The sequence below is a fragment of the Juglans regia genome, chromosome 12 (genome assembly GCF_001411555.2).
Source record: "Juglans regia cultivar Chandler chromosome 12, Walnut 2.0, whole genome shotgun sequence".
In the NCBI taxonomy this organism is placed as follows: Eukaryota; Viridiplantae; Streptophyta; class Magnoliopsida; order Fagales; family Juglandaceae; genus Juglans; species Juglans regia.
Genome location: NC_049912.1, coordinates 10637147 through 10663995, shown reverse-complemented (window position 1 = coordinate 10663995; position 26849 = coordinate 10637147). Strand labels below are relative to the sequence as shown.

The following is a 26849-nucleotide window of genomic DNA, read 5'->3' as shown; positions in this document are numbered from 1 at the left end:
ATTGGGACTGAACCTACTCGTTGACATCACGTAGTTGACCTTCAAGGCGGCGTACTCATTGCTTCAACATTTCATCATTGGAGACTTTGTTCACGCCGGATAGTTGAAAGACTAGGCCCACACTCCATTAGGGAGAGGTCAGGATGCCTCAAGTCAAACTCGCCCCTTCGATTCCTTGAGGAGGTAACTTCTTTGGACGATCGTGTGGCCAGTTTGCTCTTTCCCTGCGATGGGTGTTAGGGTAACTATTTGGATAGTCGAAAGACTGGACCCGCTCTCCTCCGCGAGAGGGTTTGAGTGGCCTTGAGCTCAACTCGTTCTGTTACCCTGCAAGGAGGTAATTTGTTCGGACAGTTTGAGACTAAACCCACTTGCGCTCGTTAACATCACAGGGAAAGATAAGATTTGGGTCAGGCTAGCACTGAACCCACTCTTTGTTCACAAAAAAGGTAGGGGTAAGTCTTCGGGCCACTACGAAAGGGCTGGACCCGCACTCCTCCGTGGGAGGGGTAGAGCAACCTCTGGCGTGACTCACCCCTTTAAATCCTGCAGGGGAGGTAAGTTTTCGGGCAGTTTGTAACTAGACCCGCTCCCGTCTATTGATGCTTACGAGGAATGTAAGTCTTCATTTTCAGGCAGCCAGGGGGGTAGGACTCTGCCGCAGGAGGGATAAAGCAGCATTAGGCATTACACGCATTCATGGTACCCCGTGGCGGAGGTAAATTCGGACAGTGATATAGCTGGTCCGTTCTTCGTCGCGATATAGGTCAGGATAAGTTGTTCGGGCCACCAGGAGGGGGGCAGGACCCACTTTCCATCATGGGAGGGGTAGAACGGTCTTTGACCTAGTTCTCCCCTTTGGTCCCATAGGAGGTACGTTATTCGGGCATTTTGAAACTAGACCTGCTCCCGCCTGTTGATATCGCAGGGAAGGTAAGTGTTGAGTTAGGCTGATGCTTAGCACACTTTTCGTTGTGGCGAAGGTCGGGGTAAGTTGTTCGGGCCGTAGAGGCAGGACCCGCTCTCCATTGTGGGAGGGGTAGAGCAGCCTTTAGTCTAGCTCTCCCATTGATCCCGCGGGAGGTATGTTGTTCGGGCAGTTTGAGACTGGACCCGCTCCCATCTGTTGAAGCTCGCAAGGGTGGTAAGTCTTTGTCTTCAAGCAACTGAGGGCTGGCCCGCACTCTGCCGAGGGAAGGATGAAGTAGCCTCCAGCGTGCTCGTCTTTTTTGTACCTTGCGAGGGAGGTAACATTTTCAGAGAACGATGTGGCTGGTCTGCTCTTCAATGCTATGGGGGTCGGAGTAAGTTGCAGGAAGGTAGGCGTTGATTTGACGATAATTTTGTTGTTGTAGACTACGTTAATTGGAGATATTCTTGTCAGTGTTTTGTCGATGATGCAAAAGTTCGAAGTAGGTGTGGTGCACTGTCCTGAAAAATCATGTCTTTCATTAAACAACAATAATTTACAATATTTAAATAGAGAATTACAAAATAAGGGAAGATGGAGCCTTCAGCTGGGGAGCTTTCGCCTATTTTGCCTTTGCCTCTGGGCCCATGCACCCTCTCGCTCCCCCTCGAGCCTAGCAAGGCGTGTCATAGTCTAAGGCCTGCTAGGGCTCCTTAAGCGGTGCATGCCCTACTTTCTCCTGGAAGCGTCGTTCGAGATGGCCTCACCATCTTTCTACTTCAGTTCCTGGACATAGTATTTTCTCGCTAGGACCTGTTCGCCTCAGATTTCTCCCGCTCCATTGGAAGTCAGAAATTTCATCTTGATGTGTTAGGTTGATGTAACTTCCTTCAAGTTGTTGAGGGTGTGCCTTCCGATGATGCGTTGTAGGATGACATGGTCCTCACCACCAGGAAGTCGACCATGATTGAGGCAGTGCAAGGGGCATTGCCTGTGAGGACCGACAGCACGATGATTCCCATAGGATGAACCATATCCCTAGAAAAACCCTTCAGTGGCATGGGGGTAGGATGCAGCTAGGCGGCGTCTATTCCCATCTTGGTGAAGGCTTCCCAAAATAAGATGTCAGCAGAGTTCCCATGGTCAATTATGATTCTCTGGGTGATGATGTTGGCAACTAACATGGTCACACCAGTGCATCATCATGGGGGTACGAAACCCCTTCTTCGTCAACCTCCCCAAAGGAGATGATAGGGGTTGGCTCGCCCCTTTGGTACTTAGCGAGGTGGTACTCTGCCGAGTACACCACGTGGTATCGAGCCCACCTAACGTGTGCCTTTCTGCTCGAGGAGGTAGTGCCCCTGCCTATGAATCCTCCCGCTATGGTTTGGATTTCCCCAAGTGGGGGCCCTTCCTGCTATGGCGAGCGAGGGCGTTATTGCTGCAGCCCTCATGTTAGTGGTCGTTGTTGGGGGATTTCTTCCTTTCTGCATTAGTCGGCTCGGTCCGTGCTCCTTTCCCTCGACCTTCCCCTCATTTCCTACTCTAGCCTTCGGGCGGGCGGGTAACATTGCCTCCTCCCTTGTTAGGAGAAGCAATCTTCAGTATTGTGTGAGGTGGACCTGTGGTACGTGCAATAGCGACAAACAATGCCTCAATCAACGTCTTCACGGGTGACGAAGGTGTCGGCCTCGTGGATGGTAAACGTTGATCAGTCGAAGTGAGGTCCTGGTTCCCTCGTTAGGGCTTCCTCTCTTCTCTTGTCGTGGGAGCTCTAATCCGGCTTCTCGTAGGAAGCCTTGGCTAGGGCCTTTGCCTTCCTCTCTGCTCGCTCCAGCTCCTTCTTCCTTGGCTCTGTTAAGGACCAAAAAGTGTCTTCAACATTAATGAAATTGTCGGCATTATAGGAGTCCTTCTCGCCAACTTGGCCATGAATTGGGATCATGCCAGACCCCTCCCAGAAGTGTCGCCAAGGTTATCTTTTCATCCTGGTCATCGGTGGTCATGCACTCCCTATTGAACTGGGATAGGTTCACCTTCGGACTTTCCTCCTCTCTTTGCTTAATGGTGAGGAGGTACGCTGCTGGGCATTGCCTTTTTCAACTTGACATGAACTGGGTAAAAAATAGTTAGATAGCTCGCCAAAACTATCTACGGAATCGAGCGCCATGGACCCGAACCATACTCGTGCTGGCCCATTTAGGATCGGTGGGAACGCCATACATGCCACCTTTCCCTGGAAGCCATGCAACGTCATATGAGCCTTGAAGGTTTCCATGTGCTCAAGGGAGTCCCTCTCTCCATTGTACATCTCCATGGTGGGAACCTAAACTTTGGTGGCAAGGTCACATCCATCACTTCTCCCGTGTAGGGTAGACCAGTGCTTGTGAGCAGTTGGCCCACCGTCGATGATGTGCCCACTTTCATTGCAATCTCTTCGTATTTCCCTTTGAGATTGCAGAGCTCGTCTTGCATGTTCTTCCTCTCCTCCTCCACGTTCGCTCCCAATCCTATGTTTCGGGACTCCATGTGCTCGCTATTACTGGGCTTTGTCTCTTCATTTTTCCCTTGTTGAGATTTTCTGACCTCCTCATTTTCCTTGCAAAATTTTTGCACATCGTTGTTCAACTTTGTTATTGAGTCCTCCATAGCTTTTAGTCCTGCCTCCATGGAAACTTCCCCCGTGTCCCTTCTGAGTTGTTAGGAACGGGTTGTCACATGCATATGAAGTACATGCAAAATCTACATGGATCCCACAGATGACGCCACTATTAACGTCGTGTTTCGTATGTCTTTAGGCCATGTTCCAGTAACTCAAGTCTTCAAAGTTAGGCATGCAAAAACAAAGAAGAAAGAAATTGGGAGAGGGCGGCCTTGGGGCCAATGAGTCTCCGATGCCAAAGTTAGCAGAGTATTTTAGAAGTTTGTAAATAATGAGAGTCTAGAGACTAGAAAGCTTTCTTGTACCTAATAATTGCTATTTATACCGGGAGTATGGAGTGATAGATCATGCTTGCCCCCGTGGAGTCCATGTCATTTTTTCTGTTCCTTTTGTCAAAGTCCTTTAATGCGGCGTGTCTCTGCAACGGCGTCATTAATTTGGCTTGTAGCTCAAGTAGTGGTGCCATTAATGCTGCGTGATTCCCTGATTTGCCTTACCCTGCTAGTGTCTTCGATGGTCCATCGATGTCACATTGCAGAGGATTGAGAGTCCCCCTTACTTCCCGCTTGTTCACGTGGACAGGTAATCAAGGGCTGGATGCTGTTCGCATCCCCCCTACAGTATGCTCCCACATGAGGGTTGCATCCAGGGGAGTCTAACTGTGGGCCCGGTCAGGCCGAGGGGCCTATTTGTTCTAGGCTGGGCCTTCTTTTTTTATTCTCTTAGTTGCTCCTCTCAGTCCCACTTGGGGGTTGGGGGTGAACCCCTTACACTCTCCTTCCTCTCATTCTATTGTAGTTTGGACTCACCCAAGGTCGTGGGTCCTCTTTGCTCTCCCATTATGCAGCCATTTTTCAACACTTCCATTTTTTTTCTTTTAATTTTTAGTCAATTAATTTGGCACGCATCTTCTCTCTCTCTCTCTCTGTGGACTTTTTTCCCGATGTCACGCTTTGTCATGGTCGCCTGAACTTCTTCTAGTCCATCTTTATTCACTATCTCTAAAAATTTTCAAAGATTAGCAAAGGCGAGCTTTGTTTTTTATTATGTTTTGGTTTCTCTTCAGTGGATATCTCTTGTTCTTATGCGTTTCGCTCAATCCGTTTCTTGTTTATTTTTTTTGCTTTCATGCACGATATTGAAGTTCCTTTATTCTCTTGGTTTGTTGTGACGTTATTTTCATGGCTTTTTATTAATTCGTTCGGTTGTGAGATTAAAATAAATGTAAATACAAAAACCAATATTTTCATAAAATAGTGATAGATTTGGAGAATTTGTTATTTGGTATTGTTCAAAAGTAGCTAGCTAAATTTATAAAAGTGATTTTCCCAATCAAAGTTTGGCCAAATTTTGACTAGACCAGCTCTTAACCAACTATTTTATTGTCTTATCAACTCCAACACACCTAATTTAAAGTCTGGTTTCAATTTTTTACCCTCCTCCTTAACGGCCTTCAATTTCATTTTTTTTTAATTATTTTTTAATGTTTTTATGAAGAACAACATCTCATTGTTTTAACTTGTTAAATCAATCAATTCTGAGGATTGGGAAGATTAATATGGTAAAGACATTGGGGGTTGTAGGTCATTCAGGGGGAGGTCGATTTGAGTTGGGGTCCTAATATAATTAAGAGACATGTTAGATACAGTCTCAATATATGTAAATTGTGCGCATTCCTTTTTAACAAAAAGTAGAGTCCATTATTAAAAAAATATTTTTTTCATCTAGATCTAAGATCTACCAACTTTTTCAAAAAAAGCAAGGAGTCTTGCACAACTTAGAACTGCAAATATCTTTTCTCATACGATAATAATCTTTTAATAACTTGCTCGATGGGGGGCAAAACATTACTATAATTGCAATGATGAAGACATTGTGGGTTATGGGAAAATATTTGAGATTGAGGGTAAAGGAAGTGGAGGGTTTGATGCGGCAAGTGATAGATGTGGCGCCCCGTCACTTGGTAAAGAGTTTGGCGAGGATGATAGGGATGTCAGCCGGTCAGCAACACCCTAGTGTTCTTTTAGAATCTAGGTGCGTAATCATTAATTGAGTACACAACAAGTGAAATAAGTCGCAACGGAATGAGTAAAAGGTTAGTTATAGACCAATACTAATTATACCAGAGGTTTATACCAATAATAAATTCACATATTAGTAATAGTAATAATGTCATTGTCACTTATTCCCAAATAATGTTATACACCGTCATCAATTCATAACTTTCGTCTAAATACAACGAACTAAATTCATAGATTCCTACCTACTAACCATGAAAAGAACCATTGACTGCAAGGGTTGCTAATCCTAATACAAGGGGTAATATTGTGTAACGGCTATTAAGAATGAGGTTAAAGAAATGAATGATTATGCTTTGAAGTTATGAAAAATAATATTTCTTTAATGCTTTTAGGTAAAGGTTTATGTATTTTATAAGGTGATGTTTTCTCAAGAATATTTTATTAATTGAAAACCCTAGATTTCTATTGAGTACTCAACTCCTTTTAATTTTGTTTTTATATTTTTCCATCCCAAGTGAGGAAGTTTACCAGGATGCTGTGGGCGAGGATACCATCTAGGGGGATGGTAACCATGTCAAGGCTTGAGGCACCAATAAAGAAACTTTGGTTTTTATGTTATAGTTTTCAATGAGTTTGTAGCACGACATTTTTTATTTTCATTTGATAAGTGTTTCCCAATAATAAATTTTAAGAGATTTCATTTTATAAAATACTTTAATTTCTTTTATAATTGATATAGAATCTTTTATACTTGAAGTTAAAGAGTAATGTTTTAAGTTTAGTGAAATCTGGCTCCACTAGCTTTAAAAACTCTAGAGTGATAGTGTGTTACAAGTGGGTTACATTCGGAAATGAGCCTTTGAGCTACATAACCACCACATGTGGGTTGCCATGGGGAATGAGACGATGGGATTGAAAACTACCTAGGATGGACCCAGCAGGTTAACGAGCTCCCTAACCTTTTAAGCACGAACAAACAAATTCTGACTTTAACCCAAGAAAAAAAACAACACCACCTTGAAACCACCTCAAAGGGCAAGAAATCCACTTATCGATGAAAATAAAAACGATTATCAAATACAAAAAATGCACTTTCCACACTTTTTATTAAAGATAAACAATCATATGCAATTATCAGTCACACTCTCGATTATTAGACGTAGGCTTGGGAGACCTACGATCGTGCCAACAAACTTTCTAAAGGTCAATTCTCAAAAGCCCTTGCAAGGAATTTGCAAGTCTCCTCTAGGTTTGCCCTCGGAGATATTCATTGCATACAACGAAAAAGCAAAGACAAGTTCCCAAAATTGTTTTTTCTACAATTCTCGTAGACTTTCTCTACCATGGTTACTTGTATTGAAGATTCTTAAGACATCCTTGTTGGATAAGTCAATCTTAAGAATCGTGGGCATCTTTTAATATAAAATAAACTAGGTTCAGGCCAGAGGAAACTCATCACCTAGAAGAAAAGGAAAAGAAAAGGCAAGGCATCGATAAAAGCCAAAGAGGTTGATTGACATACAAAACGGTAGAAGTGACATAAGGCAAGTAAGCCTTAGCTACTCCAAGGAAGGAAAGAGACCCCTATAAAAGGAGAGGACCACTACAAACGTGGGATGATCAAATAACTCTAGAGGGAAAGACTAAAGACTTCTCTGCAACTCGTATGACTTTTTCCTCAACATAGTGCATTTTGCTCCCAAAGACATGCTTTTCATGCTGGACTATGTAAATCTCATTATCTAGCTCTTTATTTATATTATTATGCTTTATTTATTATTTATTTGATGAATGAGCATTCGAGCATTGTATCAACGTCCAAGCCACCATCGTGAGCCATTCAACCGTATTGTTCGACTCCAGCCACCACAACATATCAGGCCTTTTGCGGCCAAATATTTTGCCGCCACATTGTTATTGGTTGCTAAAGGCAACGTTTTTGCCTTTCAGTTTGAATATTTCCAGCAAATGTATATTCGTCACAAAATGTACTTTTTTGCAGTGACTTGATTTCGTCACAAAACAAATTGACCAACTAAACTCTAATGCGGCGTTTAGTGAGGTTGCCGCAAAAAATACCCCAACAAATTAGGTTTTAGCATGATATATTTTGCGTCCATGTTGTTAATAGTTGCAAAAGATTAATAGCGTCCAACAATTTCCAGCGAATACACATTTGTCACGAAAATAGTAGTTTTTGCATTGATTGAATTTCACCGTAAAAACAAGTGACCAACATAAGTCAAAAGCATCGCTTAGTAAATTTTTTGCATCGACTTTACGTTGCTGCTAAAGATCACCCAACACATTAAGTTTTAGCGGCCATATATTTTGCGACCATATTGTCGTTGGTCGCAAAAGATAAATTGTGTCCCACTTTTCCAGCAAATATGGTTTCGTCACATCAACAATATTTTTTGCGTTGACTAAATTTTGCCATAAAAAACCTATTGACCAACGTAACTCCAATTGAGCTTGGTAGTGTTTTGCATCGACTTTACGTTGCTGCTAATGATCACCAAACATGTATAGTTTTTACGACAAATATTTTTGTGGCAACATTGTTAGTGGTCGCAACAACAAAATTGTTGCATTTTCGTTCCTTTATTTCCAGAGAATAGTCATTCGTGATAAAAAAAAAATCATCTTTTTGCGTTGATTAAAGTTCACCGCAAAAATAAGTTCGCTGAACTCTAAGTGTCACTTTGTGGTTTTTGTAGTGACTTTATATTGTTGCTAAATATCTCAGTTTATATATGATTGGACAAAAGTGGCCGCAATTTTTTAACAGTGTAAAAATCGATCAGGCCTAATTATTTCTCCCAGTGATCTTACTTTGGGTTTTTTTGTCGCCCCTCCACACACCAACTGCGCTTCCGCGTCATCACAATTTCACCCAATAAATCTCTCTCTCCTCCGTCTCTCTTTGTCTCGTTCTCTCTCTATGATCTCTCTCCACGTTTATTTGTATTTAATTTTTCTGGATCTATTAAATTGCTATTGTGATATTATTCATTTGCTCTGGTGGTGAACATTTTCATTTAACATCATTTTTTATTGGCTTTGCATTCATTGATTTGCTTTTAATTTCTAGAAGATTAACTTATCAACGGAAGGTTAAATTGATCCCAAATCTGGCCCCCTTTTTGTTAATTATTTTCTTATATATCAATCATCTACGCAACATTTAGTTGGTCATAGTTTATTACATGGTCAAATTGTGACATTCTTATTTTCTACTAGTCAATTGTGGTGTTTGAATATATTTTTGTGTAGTGGTAATATCTTAGGATTGGGGAGTTGGTTTTGTAGTTGCTTCATATTAAATTGTAAACTCTCTCTTTATTGATAATGGGAGTTGTTCAAGTACCTCTGTCTCCTAGTACATCTCATATTATTTCCTGCATTGTTGTGATGATTTTTCAAGGACAGTAGGCCGATTATGATTTTCAGGCTATTTTGCCTTTTAGTATCAAAATTCCCTCTTGATCACTATACATGACAAACTTAGCTGAATTAAGTTGTAATTGTTTTGGATGGAGTCGATCTTCCTCTTTATGCCACGTACACTCACACAAAAACGTCCCACCAGATCGTCAAACCCTTGATTTTTATTTGGATTTTGATTTAGGGCTTTATGACGTAACACTGTTTTGATGAATCTAAGTACCCTTTGTTTTCTATTGGCATAAAGAGCTTGTTCCCTCTTGATGGTTCCATTAATTTCAATATTTATGCACCATTAGGTTGGTTGTGTATTGGACGTGCAATGAAGGATTGAAAATGGAACTTGATTAGAGTTTCTTGCATTTTTTACATTCTTTATTATATCAATGTTGTTATTTACTTGCGACCATAAGCTTACTTTACATTCTCATGTTAAAGCTTTCCTTTTGTGGTGATAATATTGTAATGGTATTATCAATTGTTATAGATGGATAAAAATTGGATGCATCTTACCGATAGATTAATGTCAAATGAATATGCCCAAGGGGTTAGGCAGTTCATCACAATGGCCCGAGCAATTGGATATTTCATTTTGGAGAGCAAGAATCTCAGAATTTTGGAGACGATGACGAAGATGATGATGACATTGGTTACATTGATGACACAGACGATATGTTAGCTGACATCCATGCTGCTACAACCGTGGAAGTTAATGAGGAAATGATTGCAGCTAGTGGGGGTCCTAGCTTGGAGGAACCACAACCAACCACCTTTGACCATCTGTTTGAAGATGCCCGACGTCCACTTTATGTTGGTTGCACGAGTTTCTCGAAACTATCATTTATTGTGAAGTTGCTCCATATAAAAGTGATTGGCGGCTGGAGTATCAAGTCCGTCAACATGCTGACTAAACTGTTGAAGATTGCTTTTCCTTAAGCACTCTTGCCTAACTCTTTCCAAGAGGCCTACGCATTGGAGTGAGATTTGGGCTTCAAGTACACAAAAATACATGTATGTCCAAATGATTGCATACTCTATTGGAAGGAAAATGCCAATAAACAATCATGCCCTAAGTGTAAGGCATTCAGGTGGTTGTCTACCACACTTCAAAGGCGACTAGTACCCCAAAAAGTTTTGCGATATTTTCCATTAAAGCCAAGGTTGCAAAGATTGTTTATGTCAAAGAAAACAACAGTTTCTATGAGATGACATCAATCACAAAGGGATGGGGATCTAAACACTTTGAGGCATCCTGCAGACTTTGAGGTTTGAACCACATTTGATCGAGAGAACCCTTGGTTTGCTGAAGATGCTCGCAATGTCAGACTCGGTCTTGCTAGTGATGGCTACAACTTGTTTAATAATATCAATAAACCGTACAACATATGGCCAGTGATTCAAGTTCCATACAACTTGCCACCCGGTTATGTATGAAAGATCCGTTCTTCATGCTTTCATTGTTAATTACTAGTCCCAAATCATCCTGGAATGATATTGATGTTTACTTGCGACCCTTGCTTGACGACCTCATTGATTTGTGGGAAAATGACGTATCTACCTATGATGCATTATCTGGGCAAAGATTCCGATTGCATATAGCTTTATTATAGACAATTAACTATTTTCCTGCATATGCTAAAGGAAAGTTGGCTTGTCCAACATGCAATATGGATACAGATTCATTTTGGTTGACTTATAGTCGGAAGCATTGCTACATGGGCCATAGTTAGTTCCTACCATCAACTCATATATGGAGAACAAATAAATCGAAGTTCAATGGTAAGGAAGGTCATCGGGAGCCACCTATAGAGCTATTTAAAGATGATATATTGCAACTATTAGATAACATTGGACATGTGCAATTTGGTAAGGTAAAAAAGAGAAGGAAACGAGCCCCCATGGAGTTGAATTGGACAGAAAGGAGTATTTTCTTCTACTTGCCCTATTGGTCATCTTTTAGACTTAGATATAACTTGGACATCATGCATATTGAAAAGAACATTTGTGGCAATGTTTTGGATACATTGATGAATATTCAAGGCAAAAAAAAGATAATATCAATGCTTACCGGGACTTGGCTGAGCTTGTTATACGAAAAGATTTACATTTGAAATAGGTTGTTGACCGAATTACAATCTCCCATGCCAATTTTATGTTGTATGGAGATGAAAGAAAAATGTTTTGTGATTGGTTGAATAGTGTAAAATTTCCCGATGGTCTTGCTTCCAATATTTCTAGATGTGTTAATGTCAATGATTGTAAAATATCAAAAATGAAAAGTCATGATTGCCACATCTTCATGCAAAGTTTACTTCGCGCGGCCATCAATGGGTACTTCATTCATGATGTACGCTTGGCATTGATGGAGCTTAACTTATTTTTTCGGAAATTGTGTGCACGAACATGTAAGAAAGATGTTGTGCAATGTCTTGAGTCTGACATTGTTCTCATCTTTTGCAAGCTAGAGATGATATTTCCACCAACCTTCCTGGTGTAGACTGATCAGTCTGTCCTAGTCCGTGCCCTTGCTCGTTCTGGAATGAAGATTGGTCGAATTGAGGATGTGACTCCAATCCCTAGGATGGGTGGTAGAAGAGGGAGAAGGTTGTAGGCTGTCTTCGCTCACCCCATCATTCAACTTTGGCGCCGGTGATTTGGTTGACTGGCCGGTATGGTCCTGGAAGGTTTTGTTAGTCGCAACATTTCTGTAGTTTGGACAATGGTCGACTTTTCTTTTATACGAATGATCTTAATGTAGAATCAGGAGGGTGAGAAAATATCAATGCAGGCCATTTATGTTCGGACAAATGAAATTTGCCTTTCGTGAGTTGTGATGCTAATATATATATATATATATATATGCTACCAAAAGCAAAAAAAAAAAAAAAAAAAAAAGAAGAAGAAGAAGAAGAAAAAGAAAAAGAAAAAAAAGAGCAATCGCCGCAAGCTTCAGTTGTCACTCTAGATTATAAAATGAGTGTATCTGCCACGTCCTTGTTATTCGTGTGGGATGTGTCAATAGCTTATAAAAATCGGTGGCATCTATTTTTTTTTTTTTTTGATGAAAGAACTGATCTCATTAATCAAAGATGTCAAATACATTAAACTCCAGGAACATAATCGAGTAAAAGAAACACTACAACATTTCTTTTGTGACTATATGTAGGATATGCGAGGGGCATGTTTCAAAAGCATAGGTATCCTCTGAGCAAACAAAAGCCGTTTTTGCTAGATGATGTGCTGCCATATTAGCTTCTCGGTTTGTATGTGTAACTGACCAACAAGCATATGAATTCAGAATCTCTCTTGCATCTTCTACCAGGCAGCCACCCAAACTCCCATTCTTTGTGTAATTCTTCAATAAATCCACCACTTGCTTTGAATCACCCTCCAGACAAAAGTGTGTAATTCCAACCTCTTTGCAAAAAACTGCAGCTAGGAGCAAACCGTATGCCTCAGCATCAAAAGAAGATCCTTTGAGATTTCTGTGAGCCTGTAAACTTCCAATAAAAAGGCCATGGTGATCTCTGATGAGGACTCCAATTCCAATTTTCCTGTCCTTTTGATTTACAGCAGCATCCCAATTGACTTTAAATAACCCCTCCTCAGGCTTTGACCACCTTGGAAACCCAGCATTAGTTGTGAGTTTGGCCCCTATGTCCTCTGCAAGAGCTTCCCTATATAAGACCAGTTCTGTTTTGGCCAGTTGGTGGAGGGCATTTGGGTGTTTGAATTCTTTTCCGAGAAGAGTATTGTTCCTTCTAGTCCATATGCCCCTCATAGTTGCTGCCACTTCTTCTAGTTCCTCTAAACTGAGTATCTCAACGAGTCTGGACCATATATCAAAGATCAGATCACTTTGCACGGATAGCTTTTGCACCTTTTTCACTCCCTGACCCCACACATCTTTAGCAGCAATGCATCCCCACAGAACATGTCCAGAGGTTTCTGCCTCCTGCTTGCAGGTCAAGCATGAACTGTGTTCCACCACTTTCCTCCTTCTTAGGTTTGCTAGAGTAGGTAAAGCCTCATTACATGCTCTCCATAGGAACATCTTGGTAGCAGGGGTTACTCTTAGCTTCCATATAGTTTTCCAAGCCTGTTTTTCTTTTTCTTTACCTGAGGTCTCCCCTTCCTGAGCACACTCCAAAACTTTACTGAGATGGTACCCACTCTTTACAGTATAGAGCCCATTTGTAGTGAATTGCCACACTAATTTGTCTTCTCTCCCCCTCATGCTAATAGGTATTGATTTAATATCAGCTATTTCTTGTTGAGTGAATAGCTCTTGTAGGAGGGGTTCCTTCCATTGCTGCACTTGAGGGTCAATCAGATCACTAACCTTTTCACACCAACAATCCACCTCTCGGATAGACTGAATCTTATATGGAGGTGAAAAGGGTAGCCATTTATCTGACCATATGTTAACATGTTGGCCATTCCCCACCCTCCATATGAGACCTTCTTTTAACAAGCTTAGCCCTGCATGAATGCCTCGCCAGGCAAAGGATGGCCCTGACCCCACTTTAGCTTCTAACAACCCTTCCTTGCTGAAATACTTCTGCTTTAGGATCCTGCCCACCAAGGAGTTTGGATTTTGTAAAATTCTCCACCCTTGCTTAGAGAGTAAAGCAAGGTTGAAACTCCTCAGATCTCGAAAACCAAGACCTCCCATTTCTTTGCTATGACTGAGTTGCTTCCAATTTACCCATTGAATTTTGGAACTATCTTCATTGAAGCCCCACCAGAATTTCCTGAGTAATTGATTTAGCTTGTTGGTGATGGAGATTGGTATCAGGAACATACCCATAGCATAGGTGGGAATGGCTTGAAGAACTGCTTTGAGGAGGACTTCCTTGCCTGCTACAGAGAGGTATTTGTTTTTCCAGTTGGAAACTCGACTCCAGGTTCTATCAATAAGAGTATGAAAGGATGCCACCTTTGCTCTGCCCACCAAAGCAGGAAGTCCCAAGTATTTATCAAAGGTGCCACATGATTTAACCCCTGTGAGCTCCAAAATTTGTTGTTGAGCTGCCTGGCCAGTATTTCTACTAAAGAAAATAGAGGACTTGTCTTTGTTTATCACCTGTCCCGATGCCTTCTCATATATGTCAAGTATGTTAAGCACATGCCTGAGTTCCTCAGCTTTAGCTTGGCAGAAGAGCAGGCTGTCATCTGCAAAAAAAAGATGGTTCACTGATATTGGACTTCTTCCAATAGGGACAGGGGTCAAGACACCACAGGCATCAGCTTGGTTTAAGAGTGCTGTGAGGGCTTCTGCACATAAGATGAAAAGGTAAGGGGATAAAGGGTCCCCTTGCCTAAGGCCCCTTGAAGGCAAAAAGGACTCTTGAGGCTCCCCATTTACAAGTATAGAATATGATACGGACTGGAGGCAGGTTTGAATTAAAGAAATCCACTGGGGAGGGAACCCCATCTTGATCATAATAGCTTCCACAAATTGCCATTCCACCCTATCATATGCCTTACTCATATCTAGTTTCAAAGCCATAAATCCTCTTTTACCTTTCATTCTTGAGTTCATGGAATGTAAGATCTCATAAGCTACCAGTGTGTTATCAGAAATGAGTCTCCCGGGAACAAAGGCACTTTGGTTGAGAGAGATGAGTTTAGGTAGAATAACCTTCAGCCTGTTGGCAATGGTTTTGGAAACAATTTTGTAAATCACATTACACAAACTAATGGGCCTGAAATCAGTAACTCTCTTGGGGTTTTTAACCTTAGGAATGAGGGTAATGAAAGTATCATTAACCTCCTTCAATGAACCACCTTGATTAAGTACTTTGAGTGCAAAATTACACACTTTCTCACCCACCACCTCCCAATGCTTTTGGTAGAACTGAGCTGGGAATCCATCAGGGCCCGGGGACCCTAGTGGATTCATCTGAAAGATAGCTTCTTTAATATGTTCTTTGGTGAAGGGGGTCATTAACCAGGCCTGCATCTCTAAGTCCAGTTTGGATCCAAATGCAAATAGGCAGTTTTCAAAATTAGTGGGGTTTGTAGAGGCAAAAAGGGAATAGAAAAAACCTGTGAATACACCTCCAATCTCTGCTTGCTCAGTTACAGTCCTCCCTAGTGGGTCCTCAACCCTTTTAATAAGATTGATCTTTCTTCTCTGACTTGCCTGCATATGAAAGTAACGAGTGTTCCTGTCTCCATGTTTGAGCCAGTGTTGCTTTGCCCTTTGGCGCCACTTCAAATCATTTTCTGTCATAGCAGACAGCACATCCTCTTGGGCCTTTTTCATGCAAGCAAGATGATTGCCTGAGCCAGATTCTTGTAAATCCCCAATGCTTTGTAATCCCTGTGTGATGTTCAAGTTCTGCTGCTTCTTTGTTTTCTGCTCCCAAGCCAGCAGCTCCTGTTGACAAGTATCTAGTTGTTTTCTCAGGTCACTGTCCTCATAACTTGATCTATTGTCCCTCCTCCATGCCTCACTGACTACCTTATGGCATTCTTCCTTTAACTCCCATGCCATCTCGTATCTGAAGCACACTCTTCTTTTCCTTCTCTTGTGACTTGTTCTGCATGTTTCAATGAGGAGTGGTGAATGGTCAGATTTAACTGCTGCAAGAGCAGTGCACGAGCTATGTTTGAAAATATCATTCCATTCCTTGTTTCCCATTGCTCTATCAATCTTTTCCTTTGTGAATTCCCTGCCAGCCCTATTGTTAGACCATGTAAAGCTTAGTCCCTGTGAGTGAATGTCATTAAGGCCACAAAATTCAACTGCTTTCCTAAAATCCTCAATTTGTTTATAGGGTCTGCTTGCTCCACCCATTTTCTCCTTTTGGTGAAGGATTTCATTGAAGTCTCCAGAGCACAGCCAGGCCAAGGGCCTAGAGGGTTTGATCATTTTCAAAAGTTGCCAACTGCCTTTTCTTTTTCCAGTATCTGGGTGACCATAAAAACCAGTAAATTGCCATGTTGGTCCACAATCATCTTCCTGAATCAGTGCACTGATATGCCATCTAGTGTAATTAATTAATTTGACATTCCATTTATCTTTCCATAGGAGAGCAATACCACCACTTAGTCCCACACAATCAACTGCAAAGCAACCATCCATCATTAAAGTTCTCCTAATCCCTTCCATTCTTTTTGTTCTGCTTTTAGTTTCCACAAGGAAAACTAACAAGGGGCACTTTACCTTAGATAAATTCCTAAGGACACAAACTGACCGAGGGTTCCCAAGCCCTCGGCAGTTCAACACCAAAATACTCATTAATTTTGGCAGGGCTGGAGACCAGCCTCTGCCTTAACCAATGGGTCTTCATTTGTGTCATCAAGTCCTTTACTCTTTTTTGAGACCAAGTTGCTATGTGTCTTCCTCCTCTTGCATCCCCTCTGGTAGAAAACTCTGCCTGACCTGTTAGGGGTATCAACCAGAGGGGTATCACCATTGCCTTCCTCATGAGTGTCTCTTTCCCGAGCCTTTCTTTTCCACCTTCTGACAGTGCTTACCAAGTCAACCCTACCATGCTTCACGTGATCATTTGGGCTAGCCAACTTGCATGACTCCCTTTCTTGTCCCGAATCCTGCTGCCTAGGAACCCGCTGCCTAGGGACATCAAACCTCCTAGTAGGAGCCACCCCCTTCCTTTTTGAAACTTCCCACTTTCCATGATCAAAGGTGGGGTTCCAATTTCCTTCTTTGCACATGAGGTCCTTTTTTGGTGTGTCAGACCCGAAAGATGACACATGCACGTGTGTTGACTGCAGGCCTTTAATGGATTGATCTTCCAGCTGATCTTGTAGCTGGTTCCCAAGGTAGCTACCCTGGACAGGATCAACTCCTACTATTGTTTCCTCTGCTGGTGGTTGGGATTGGACCCCTTGCTTCTTTTCTTCCTCATTTTCCGCTAGGGACGTGTCTTGCTTTCCCGCCAAAACTTCCACTTCGAGAGCTTTGCCCTTGCACCTTGGTTCTTCACGTGCAACCCGATCCCTGTCTCCTTGTTGTTCATCCTTGCGGTGGTTTCCACCTCCACCACCACCGTACCTACGCCTGTCAAAGATGTTTGTGTTTCTGGGTTGCCCTCGTAACCAGGGGCCAAATTGGTATGAAACTTGTTCATCGCCTTGTTGCTCGACTCTCTGCCTTGTGCAGCTCCTTCCTTTGTGAAATAGCACCCCACACTTGAAGCAAAAGCTTTGTAAACTTTCGTATTTAAAGGAAATCCAATGTTGTTTTTCACCTAGCATCAGCCATTTCCCTCTCAGAAGCGGTTGATGGATATCCACCGCTACCCTTACTCTGAGGCATCTCCCCCAAGCTCGCCCATCAGCCTCGGCTTCAACTCTGATAACATGACCAATTGCTTCTGCGAACTGCTGACCAAACTCTTCTGTCATGGTTGCTAGCGGTAGGTTATGAAACTGCACCCAAAAAGGTTCAAACCGAAACTGTAATGCATGAATGGATATTGTTTCATCCACTTTCGACATGGTTAGAAGGTGTCTGTCGAAGAACCATGGACGTCCACTTAAGATTCTCTCTTTATCTGTCAGCTTTTGGAATTCTATCAGGAAACATTGTTCTCCCAACTCCTTGAAAATAACCCATCCCTCCAGCTTCCATATTTGAGACATTGTGACCCTAAATCCCTCGCTGTTAACACTCTTTTCAGTTAAGGCCTTCCCCACCAGACAATATTTGCCCCGTGCATCTTCATCAATGTGAGTTTCTGGGTTGACATGAAAAAAAGAGCTTTCCTCCTTGGAAAGATGTAGCTTCTCCCATTGCGATGCTAAATCCTCTGTTTCCATTACGAACTCACAAGCACAAACCGATACCACAATACTCACATGAAGTGAGACGTAGATCTTTGAGATTAAACTCAAAGCACTTGAACCTCACACTTCCTCTAGAGAAAGCAGAAGCACTCCAATCGGTGGCATCTATTGAGTACTATAGACATTTTAACATTATTAAATGGGCCGAATATTATATATAAAACCTATTTATTAAGTTTGATTCAACATAAATTAAGCTCAAATTCCTCATTGAAATCAGTTTGATGATTTATTGACTGATTTATTTTAATGAATACGAATAGCTTGATTAATTTATTAAAATAAAATAAATCGATTACTAAAATGTTGGACTACTTCATTAATTTGTATTAATAATCATGTACTTAATTATATTAATTTATCATTCATGATATCTTAATATAAAAGTTAATAAAATCGTAAAAGAATATATTTATAATATATCTTATAATTTGACAAATTATTATTTTAAGTATATACATAAATAACTATATTCAAATTTGTATTTAAAAGAGTTTTTTTTTTAAACAAACTCATTTCTTTGAACTGAACTTAATACATACTTTGCACATTGTCATGGAGAGTTTCCTCCAATTCTTTGTGACTGGAGGGATACTTAGATTCAAGAATTTGGTACATTCCTCTCTATTGTGTTTGCCTTTCAAGCTTTGTCCTTTTCCGCTGTCTTCAATTTCTCCTTGCAATTAGTAAGTACTCTTAATTAATATTGAAAATCCCATTTGTTGTTCACCTCCATATCAATTTATCAGACCTGTTATAGTGACTAAGAGGCAATTGACTGATAGTATTTGCATCTTCCTTTGAAAGATAGCTTTTATGAAATTGGTATTCCATTCACTTGTTTGTTGATCAATAAGAATCTCTACCTTGACTTCTTTATCCATAGTATTTAAAAGAGTTTAAATGTATGTGATATTAGGTTTTCTTCATATTTATTTATAATATGTAAGACATTCTAATTGAAAATAATATTATACAAATAAAATACACATATTTATTTTTAATATGTAAGACATTGTAATTGAATTATACAAATAAAGTAGACATATTTATTTTTAATATGTACGTAAGATATTGTAATTGAAAATAATATTATACATGACATATTTATTTTTAATATGTAAGACATTCTAGTTTAAAAGAATATTATACAAATAAAGTAGACATATTTATTTTTAATATGTAAGACATTCTAATTTAAAAAAATATTATACCAATAAAGCAGACATGGTTTACACGTGTTTAGGATATGAAAATGGGATGGCAAATAAATTACACGTGGCGGAGAAGGCGGGCAAATGTGGCGCCAATTGCTTAAATTCAGAGGGACGTTTATGTAATTTTCCTTGTGTCCTCTTTAGGCTTTATCTTATCTTCTTCTATTTTCTTGCTTTGGGCAAATAGACACGCAAATAAACACACAGTCTCACAGAAAGGCCTCAAAGTTGAAAAATGAGATTTTGAAAGGTCGGTGACTGGCATTGACAACGGTTGCTGAAACGTAGCTTCCGGTAGACAACATTCTCAGTAAGTTGGAAAAGGAGTGGGAAACATCCATTCCGAGTTTCTGATTTTGTTATCTTTGAACATGAAGTATGATTTTCTGCAAAGCCCGAATTGTGGTTTGCGATTATAGGTTTGAGTAAATTGTTTACATTTCGTATATGCTGTAGTTTCAAAACATGCAAGTTTCTAAATGGTTAGTGTATCAACGATAGTGATGGGGGTTTACTAGCTTTGTAGTGAGTTTGGTTCGGTAGCCAATAACTAGAATCTGTGTTTGTTTCCTTACTTAAAGCATGTGTATTCTCTTTGTAATGCATGAATAATAAAGGAGTGCTTTTTCTTTTTAGCCGTCTACAATGATTCCTCCTTTTCTAACCCCGTTTCTTACTTCATGTGAAAGAGCTGGTTTTGTGCTTGGTTTCAAATAGAGCACGATTTTTACATGCCACAAATATAGTCTTACAAGGCTATGCATCATCGGAGCATAAACATATAGTCTAGAGGGTCCATGGCCCCCGGCCTCCCAGAAAAGAATTAACAATTCTTATTCAAATTCACATATAGGAATGTGTATACAAATACTTATAACTTTTTTTTTTTTTAACAAATAACATTGGTTCCAAAGATTCAAGAACTTCTTAAATCTTTAAAATATATGAGAATTTTATTTTACTCCATCTAAAATTTTTGAAGCATAAAAGTTTGGAAAAAAACAGTGTATATTTTCTTTCTAGGTCCATAAATTTTGCCTCCAAAATATAAAAATGCTTAAAGATACTAAAGAAATCCGAAAATATACCTCTAAAAATTTAAAAAGTTGAAGATATTAATTAAAAAAATCCAAAATTCATTTGATTAGAAGCTGAATTTATAAATTTCATGCATTCATGCATCATATCTTTTATAAAGCCCAAAAGTCATTCTCGGTTAAAAAAAAATTAATGTTTCTTTTTTAAAACCTTTAATACTAAATATTCATCAGCACTCTCCTTGGACTTTATGCAGTTTAGCCACTTGGTATACCTAATTGGATTGTCATAGAATGGCCCTAACTTATAGAGGAAGAACACCTGGACGGGATAGAAGTACACGGGTTGGTCTATCGTCAACTAGCCAATATTTGCAATCACCACCACCCAATGAACCAACACATAGAGACGACACTACCTCTCAGTCTGATGATTCAACTCAACCACCAGATGTGGTATTTGAAACGGAATTCGCGGACCCGATAATCAACATAGGTAGAGTGTTAGGTGCTACACTCATGCACAATAGTATAGAGGTGCATTTAGTTATTCTTATTAAACCGAGGAATCTATGTTTATGCTCTTGTGTTGGTTGTGACATGGCACTTTTGGTGATTAGAGAGTAAGAAATCTGGTCGTGGACCTGCAAAGTGTGCAATGTTTGACAAGTTTCGAAAGCTTGGACCGATACCTTTGACCATTAAGAATGGGGATGCTAAGGTGTCGTGCAAAAATGCATGTCGTACAAGCTTCTAAAGCTTGGACCGATACCTGTGACCATCAAAACAAATTTGATGGTGCTCCAACGACATGTTTTTCAACTCGATTTCGCAAAGCTGGTCTGGCATGTTGGCATCTTTGTCTTGGGCATCCTCATCAGCAAATTCTGGATCATCTTCATTCAAATAAACAAATTTGTTTTGATGATTCTAAGAATATTTTCCCTTCTATGTATGCAAGTTGTCAAATGAGGAAATCGTGTAGACTACCGTTTTTGCCAAGAGACAATGAAATAAAAGTACCTTTTCATTGATTCTTGAGATAAATTTTGTTTCTACAAAATATTCATTGATGAATATACGAACTGTTGAATAATAAACTTAGTTTAGTAAATAGAGTTGTTTTTTGGTAGATTTATGACTAGAGTGAAGGTTCATCTTGAAAGAAGTAATTCATGTATTTGAGGATTCATATATTTGGAGTATTCATGTACTTGGGTATTTGTGTACTAGGGAAGTTCATGTATTAGAGTAAATGCTAGATGAATCTACAAGCCTATAAATACCTATGTATGCATTGGCACAAAGCAAGCCACTTGAAAAGTAATTCACTTAGAGAAATTTCAGAAATAGTCTCTCATCTCTTCCCTCTAGAATAGAATATCAATTTATCTCCTCCAACAAACTGGTATCAGAGCTACAATTTTCTAGATCCTAAAGATGGCCAACTCGACGTTTCCGTTTCAATTTCTGCATTTGACAAAGGAGAATTATGAGAATTGGTGCATTCAAATGAGAGCTTTGCTTGAATCTCAATATGCATGGGAGATCGTAGAGAAAGGCTATGAGGAGCCTAGATATGAAGCTTTGTTGAGTCCTAATCAAACGGAGGCTTTGCAAAGGTTGCGGAAGAAGGACCAACAAGCTCTCACGCTCATCCATCAATGTTTGGATGAAGCAATATTCAAGAAAATGGCCAATGCCACTACTTCCAAGCAAGCATGGGAGATCTTACAAAACTCCTATCAAGGAGTTGATAAAGTGAAGAAGTTGCAGCTCCAAACGCTACGAGGTGAGTTCGAAGTCCTTCGTATGCAAGAATTTGAGACAATTGAAGATTATTTTTCAAAATTGTTGGCCATTGTGAATCAAATGAGGAGATATGGAGAAAAACTGGAGGATGTCTGGGTGGTGAAGAAGATTCTTCGCTCGTTGCATTCAAAGTTCGATTATATTGTAGTGGCTATCGAAGAGGTGAAAGACTCAGAGACAATGACAATTGATCAACTAATGGGATCTCTCCAAGCCCATGAAGAAAGACTGAAGAAGAAGAAGGAAGAATCTATTGAGCAGTTTCTAGCCACAAAGCTCTCTGTAAAAGAGATGGAAGGAGAGCATGATAAAAGTCAACGAGGAAGAGGACGTGGATGTGGACAAGGAAGAGGAAGAAGAGGACGAGGACAAGGAAAAGCGGACAAAGCAATCAAAACGCCAACCATGAAGAGAGAGGTCAATCCTCAAGAGGTCGTGGTAGAGGAAATTACCCATGGCAAAATGGGCGACAATATGACAAGTCCAAAATCAAATGCTACAAATGTCAAAAGTATGAGCACTATGCTTCGGAGTGCTGAGTTCTCCTAGCAATGCTGAAGAGAAGGTGAATCATGATGAAAATGAGGAAGTGGAGCCCACTTTACTACTGGCCTACAAAGGAGAAGAAAAATCAAAACTCTAGAAAATAAAATTAGTACATAATGAAATAAAAAAAAAGAAAAACAAGAAAAAACAAATGAAACTCAAAACAAAACTCCGATTCAGAACTCCCCCTATTCATCCCAGAAGTCGAGATTAAATAGATATTGAATTTCAAATCTGAAAACAAGATTACTGCAGCTACCATCTCGCTTAAAAATCTGGAAAATAATCTCTAAAGACAGATGTTAAAATAAAAGGAAATATCCCAAGAATAATGGGATTATTTAAGATGGAAGATTTAGTGATATGCGACTTGAATTGTGGAATTCGGGACGATTTGGTCGCCAAACAGATTCATTGTGCAACTCAGATTTGATGGTCAACATATTTATCCTGGTCGGGAGGAATTATCCTACCAAGTAGATGCCTTGTGCGCTAAATATAAATGGCGTGGAGTTCACAAATGAACGGGCGTGGAGGTCACAGAGACCACACTGCCCTCTCCTAACCTGTCGAGTAGAAAGACTCCCGACCAGGATGAAAGACTGCTTTTGCCAACCTACTTAGTGGTAAAGCTGCTCGCCTTTGCTGGTTGTTGCCCACGATGTCATTTAGGTTGGCCTTTTAAGTTGATCGATTAGACTGGTCGCCAAGTCTTCACGCCTCCTTAGAAGTAAAATATTTCACTCTTCACTTGACTCTTGTCGCCAGTTCTTACCACTATTGGATCTCCTTGCCTATCGAAAGGAACGATTATTTTCTTTGCTTCCCTCGGTACAAGGCTCCTCGCTCAAATCTCCTCAGCTCTCTTTGGATCTCGTCCCCTCTCTTCTTTTGTACCAAAATGCTCTAATTTTACACTAAATCTTCTCATTCATTCAAATCCAAGAAAATAAAGAAAATATAAAATAAAATAAATAAAATTGAAGTAAAACTGACACTTTTCATAAATGACAGAATAATAAAATCATATGACAATCCTACTTATCAATGAGATGGGCAAAGGATAAACACAAAGACCTTAGGCCTAACTTGGGAGAAATAAGACTTTAGGCCCTACTTGATGGACATAAGTCTTTAGGCCCTACATGATGGACATAATACTTTTGGGCCCTAATTCACTTAGGATGCGATGGGCTAAGGATAAGATATTAAAAAGCCTTAGGCCCAACTTGAGAGATATAAAATTTTAAGCCTTTCTTGAAGGACACTAGAAAATATAAGGTATGTGAAGTTTGGTGAATTTAGGGGCCAAAATATAAATAGTGAAAATTCAGAGCCTTAGTGGCAATTTTGGGAAATTGTAGGTGCAATTTCATAAATATTGCATGTGCCCTTTTGGTTATGAACATTTTCCATAGTTATGCCATTCATAACTCAAAATAACTCTTATTACAACCGCATCAATTTTCTAAGCATCCAAGAAGTTTGTAAGTTAGCCTCTAACTTACACTTTAATAACTTATTTATGATTTATTGATAAATGACACATTTATATTATAAATGTCATTTTAAGTATGAAAGATTATATGATACATCATTGAGCATTTGATTACTTGCTTACATGACATGTGAAATTTTCATCATTTTTAGCATATTGCATATAAATGTCATTTTTCACATGATGTTTACTACATATGCAAATGTCATGAAATATATTTTTCAAGCATTGCATGAAAATAAATTTGATCATGACTCCAAAGGCTAGGATGAGGAATTACTCTAGTGGAATTCCTTTATCCACAATGGAGTAAGTAAAAATGGAGTGGTAACCTCTATGTTGACGAAGAACAGTCAACGGGTTTCGAATGGATTCTTTTAAAATAATAGTAGATCGAAGTCATTTATGGCACCTAATGCTGGTGGGTGCATATGGTATGATGATATGTTATGATGATGATATGTGCTAATATCAACACATTGAGAACGATGTCTGCAGACAAAGACATAGTGTCAACATGAGTTGTACTACGTTCACCAGCAGATACTCACAGTGCATATATGAGAGTTGTGACGTTACCTTACGTAATGTTAATGAAGGTTTTAATAATGATGAAATGTTATGTTCTTGAAATGATGAATTGAAAAATTTTATCTACAAGAAAATGCATATAAAAAGTTTTTCTTATGACTTGTTGGATTTTTGAAAAAGCTTAATGGGAGAATACAAATTTTTCTACATGCATTTTATATTTATCATTTATCATGCATAATTTATCTTTGTGCAAGCTACCTGTTTAACTTACTGAGATTTTAAGGAATCTCACTATGGAGGGAATGATAGAAGTTGTGTCATGACTGGTAAAGGATGATCAGGATGGACCGTTGGATACAGATGGTTGGAGAGGAGCCGGACTTTGAGCGAAGACTAGATATCATTTCAATGTTCATAGTATCGACTCTTCATACTTTAGAGTGTATGAAAGAGTTTATCTAACTATAAAACTTGGATTAAGTATTTTGTATTAAGGTAATGCTATCCTTAAGTTTAAACTCATGGTTATATTATTGGGATATTTAGTTCATTCTGGCATAAATTTTTGTATGTCACCCTTTTTCCGCTGCAATTATTACGTATTGCTAGTTGTATACTAGGATGTATTGCATATTAACTGTCATGAGCAGGGGTACGTAACCATGTGTTGCATGTCCCGATGCTACAAGTCTATGTTACATTCCAAGCAGGGGTTTGGGAGTGTCACACTTTAACTATCATGAACGGAGGTATGTGAATTTGTGTTGCATGTCCCGACGGTTCAAGCTCTATCAAATCCCAAGCTAACTTTGTGGGCATCACTGGTATCCTCTTGGTGTTCCCTACGCTCTATGTCCCCGTATATGCATGCTCGCCTTGATCCCCACCTTACTTAAGATTGTATGGTCGTTAGCATTCATGTTTTTCAGGAAATTCAAGAAAATCTCCACAAACGAAGCCAAAATGTTGAATAGTTTTGCATTAGCCGTCTTCCACTAATCTCAACTTGCAATAGGGCACAAAGAGGCTGGATACCCAGACGAAAGAGCCTCCCATGCTTAAGTCAAAATAAACTCAAAGGTTGGCTAAAGATAAATGAGTTTAGAATGTAGTCACATTTTGTCTTCTAATATGTAGAGTATTTATAAGCTACCGCCCCATCCACCGTGTGAAGCCTCCCTATGTCATTTAATTCCTGCAAGGGTCATTCAATCTCATTTAATGGCCTAAGTCACTTATGAGTAATGCTAGATACAATTGTAGGGTGTTCAAGCTCAGCACATTCCTTTTGAAAAAAAAATGGTCTACCATTAAAAAAGTAACTCTTTTAGGTGTGTCCCAGATTTTCCCACTTTTTTCAAATGGAGTGCACAAGGTTTGGATACCCTAGGACTACAAATATCATTTTTCATCACTCAATGACTCTACTAGCCTGTAACACCACGAACCTTCTAGTTTCTAATATAGGAGAGGCAAGATTATAATATAATTAGGGTTTCAATTTATAGAAAGCAAAATTTTGGATTTAGCCCAATGGGTCCAAGCCCGCTAGAGTCTAGGGAGGGTGAACCAACCCAAGTGCTATACTGGCCCCAGGAGTAAACCATCAAGGTTGACAAAAACCTACCTCAATCACAACTCTTAAACCCATCACAACTACTAACTCAAACACAACTCTTAATTTAATCACAACTTTTAACTCAATCACATCTCCTAGTCTAAGCCAAAAACCCTAGGATAATCTAGTCTAAACCGAAAACCCTAGGATGGACCTAGCCTAAGCTGAAAACCCTAGGATGACCTAGTCTAAGCCAAAAACCCTAGGATGATCAAGACCCTAAGCATACTTCGGATTTTCCACTAGGGCATAACACTAGAAGTCTCATCCCACTTAGACTTGTACCCCACAAACCCTATTTATAGAACCCTAGAACTTGGCACACACTCACTTTGCTCCTCAAGACTTGTGCCACACCTGTGCACCTCTAGAAGTCACTCATTCGACCATCACAACCTAGGCTCCTTGCGCCGTGCGCCACCCCACTCTGTTGGTAAGTCTTCTTCTTTTTTTTCCTCACACCTTGTAATGAAGTGTCTTAAGAAAGGTCTAAATACATCATTCATGAGGCCTTGAAATATAGAGGGCGCATTAGTGAGTCCAAATGGCATTACAAAGAACTCATAATGATGCTCATGTGTTCTAAATGTTGTTTCGTGAATATCCTTTTCCTTCATTCTAATTTGATCATATTCTGATTTGAGATCCAAGTTAGAGAGTACAGTGGAGCCAAAAAGCTCATCGACAATAGATATAGGGTACTTGTCATTCACAGTAGCTTCATTCA

General features: G+C 39.7%; 1 protein-coding gene across 1 annotated transcript; it reads right to left on the bottom strand.

The window, feature by feature from the left end:
- Positions 1-12176: 12176 nt before the first annotated feature.
- Positions 12177-16160, bottom strand: LOC108982175. The gene is made up of 2 exons (XM_035683740.1): positions 14567-16160; positions 12177-14317 (listed from the first exon to the last, which is right to left on the bottom strand). Exons 1-2 carry the CDS (start codon positions 16158-16160, stop codon positions 12177-12179), a joined length of 3735 nt encoding a protein of 1244 aa, XP_035539633.1.
- Between the last annotated feature and the right edge of the window lie 10689 nt (positions 16161-26849).

Coding starts and splice junctions, on each gene's coding strand:
- LOC108982175 (XM_035683740.1), bottom strand. CDS start 16,160: ATGGAAGGGATTAGGAGAACTTTAATGATGGATGGTTGCTTTGCAGTT. Junction 14,318..14,566: donor CATGAACTCAAGAATGAAAG/GTAAAAGAGGAT, acceptor TCTTATGTGCAG/AAGCCCTCACAGCACTCTTA.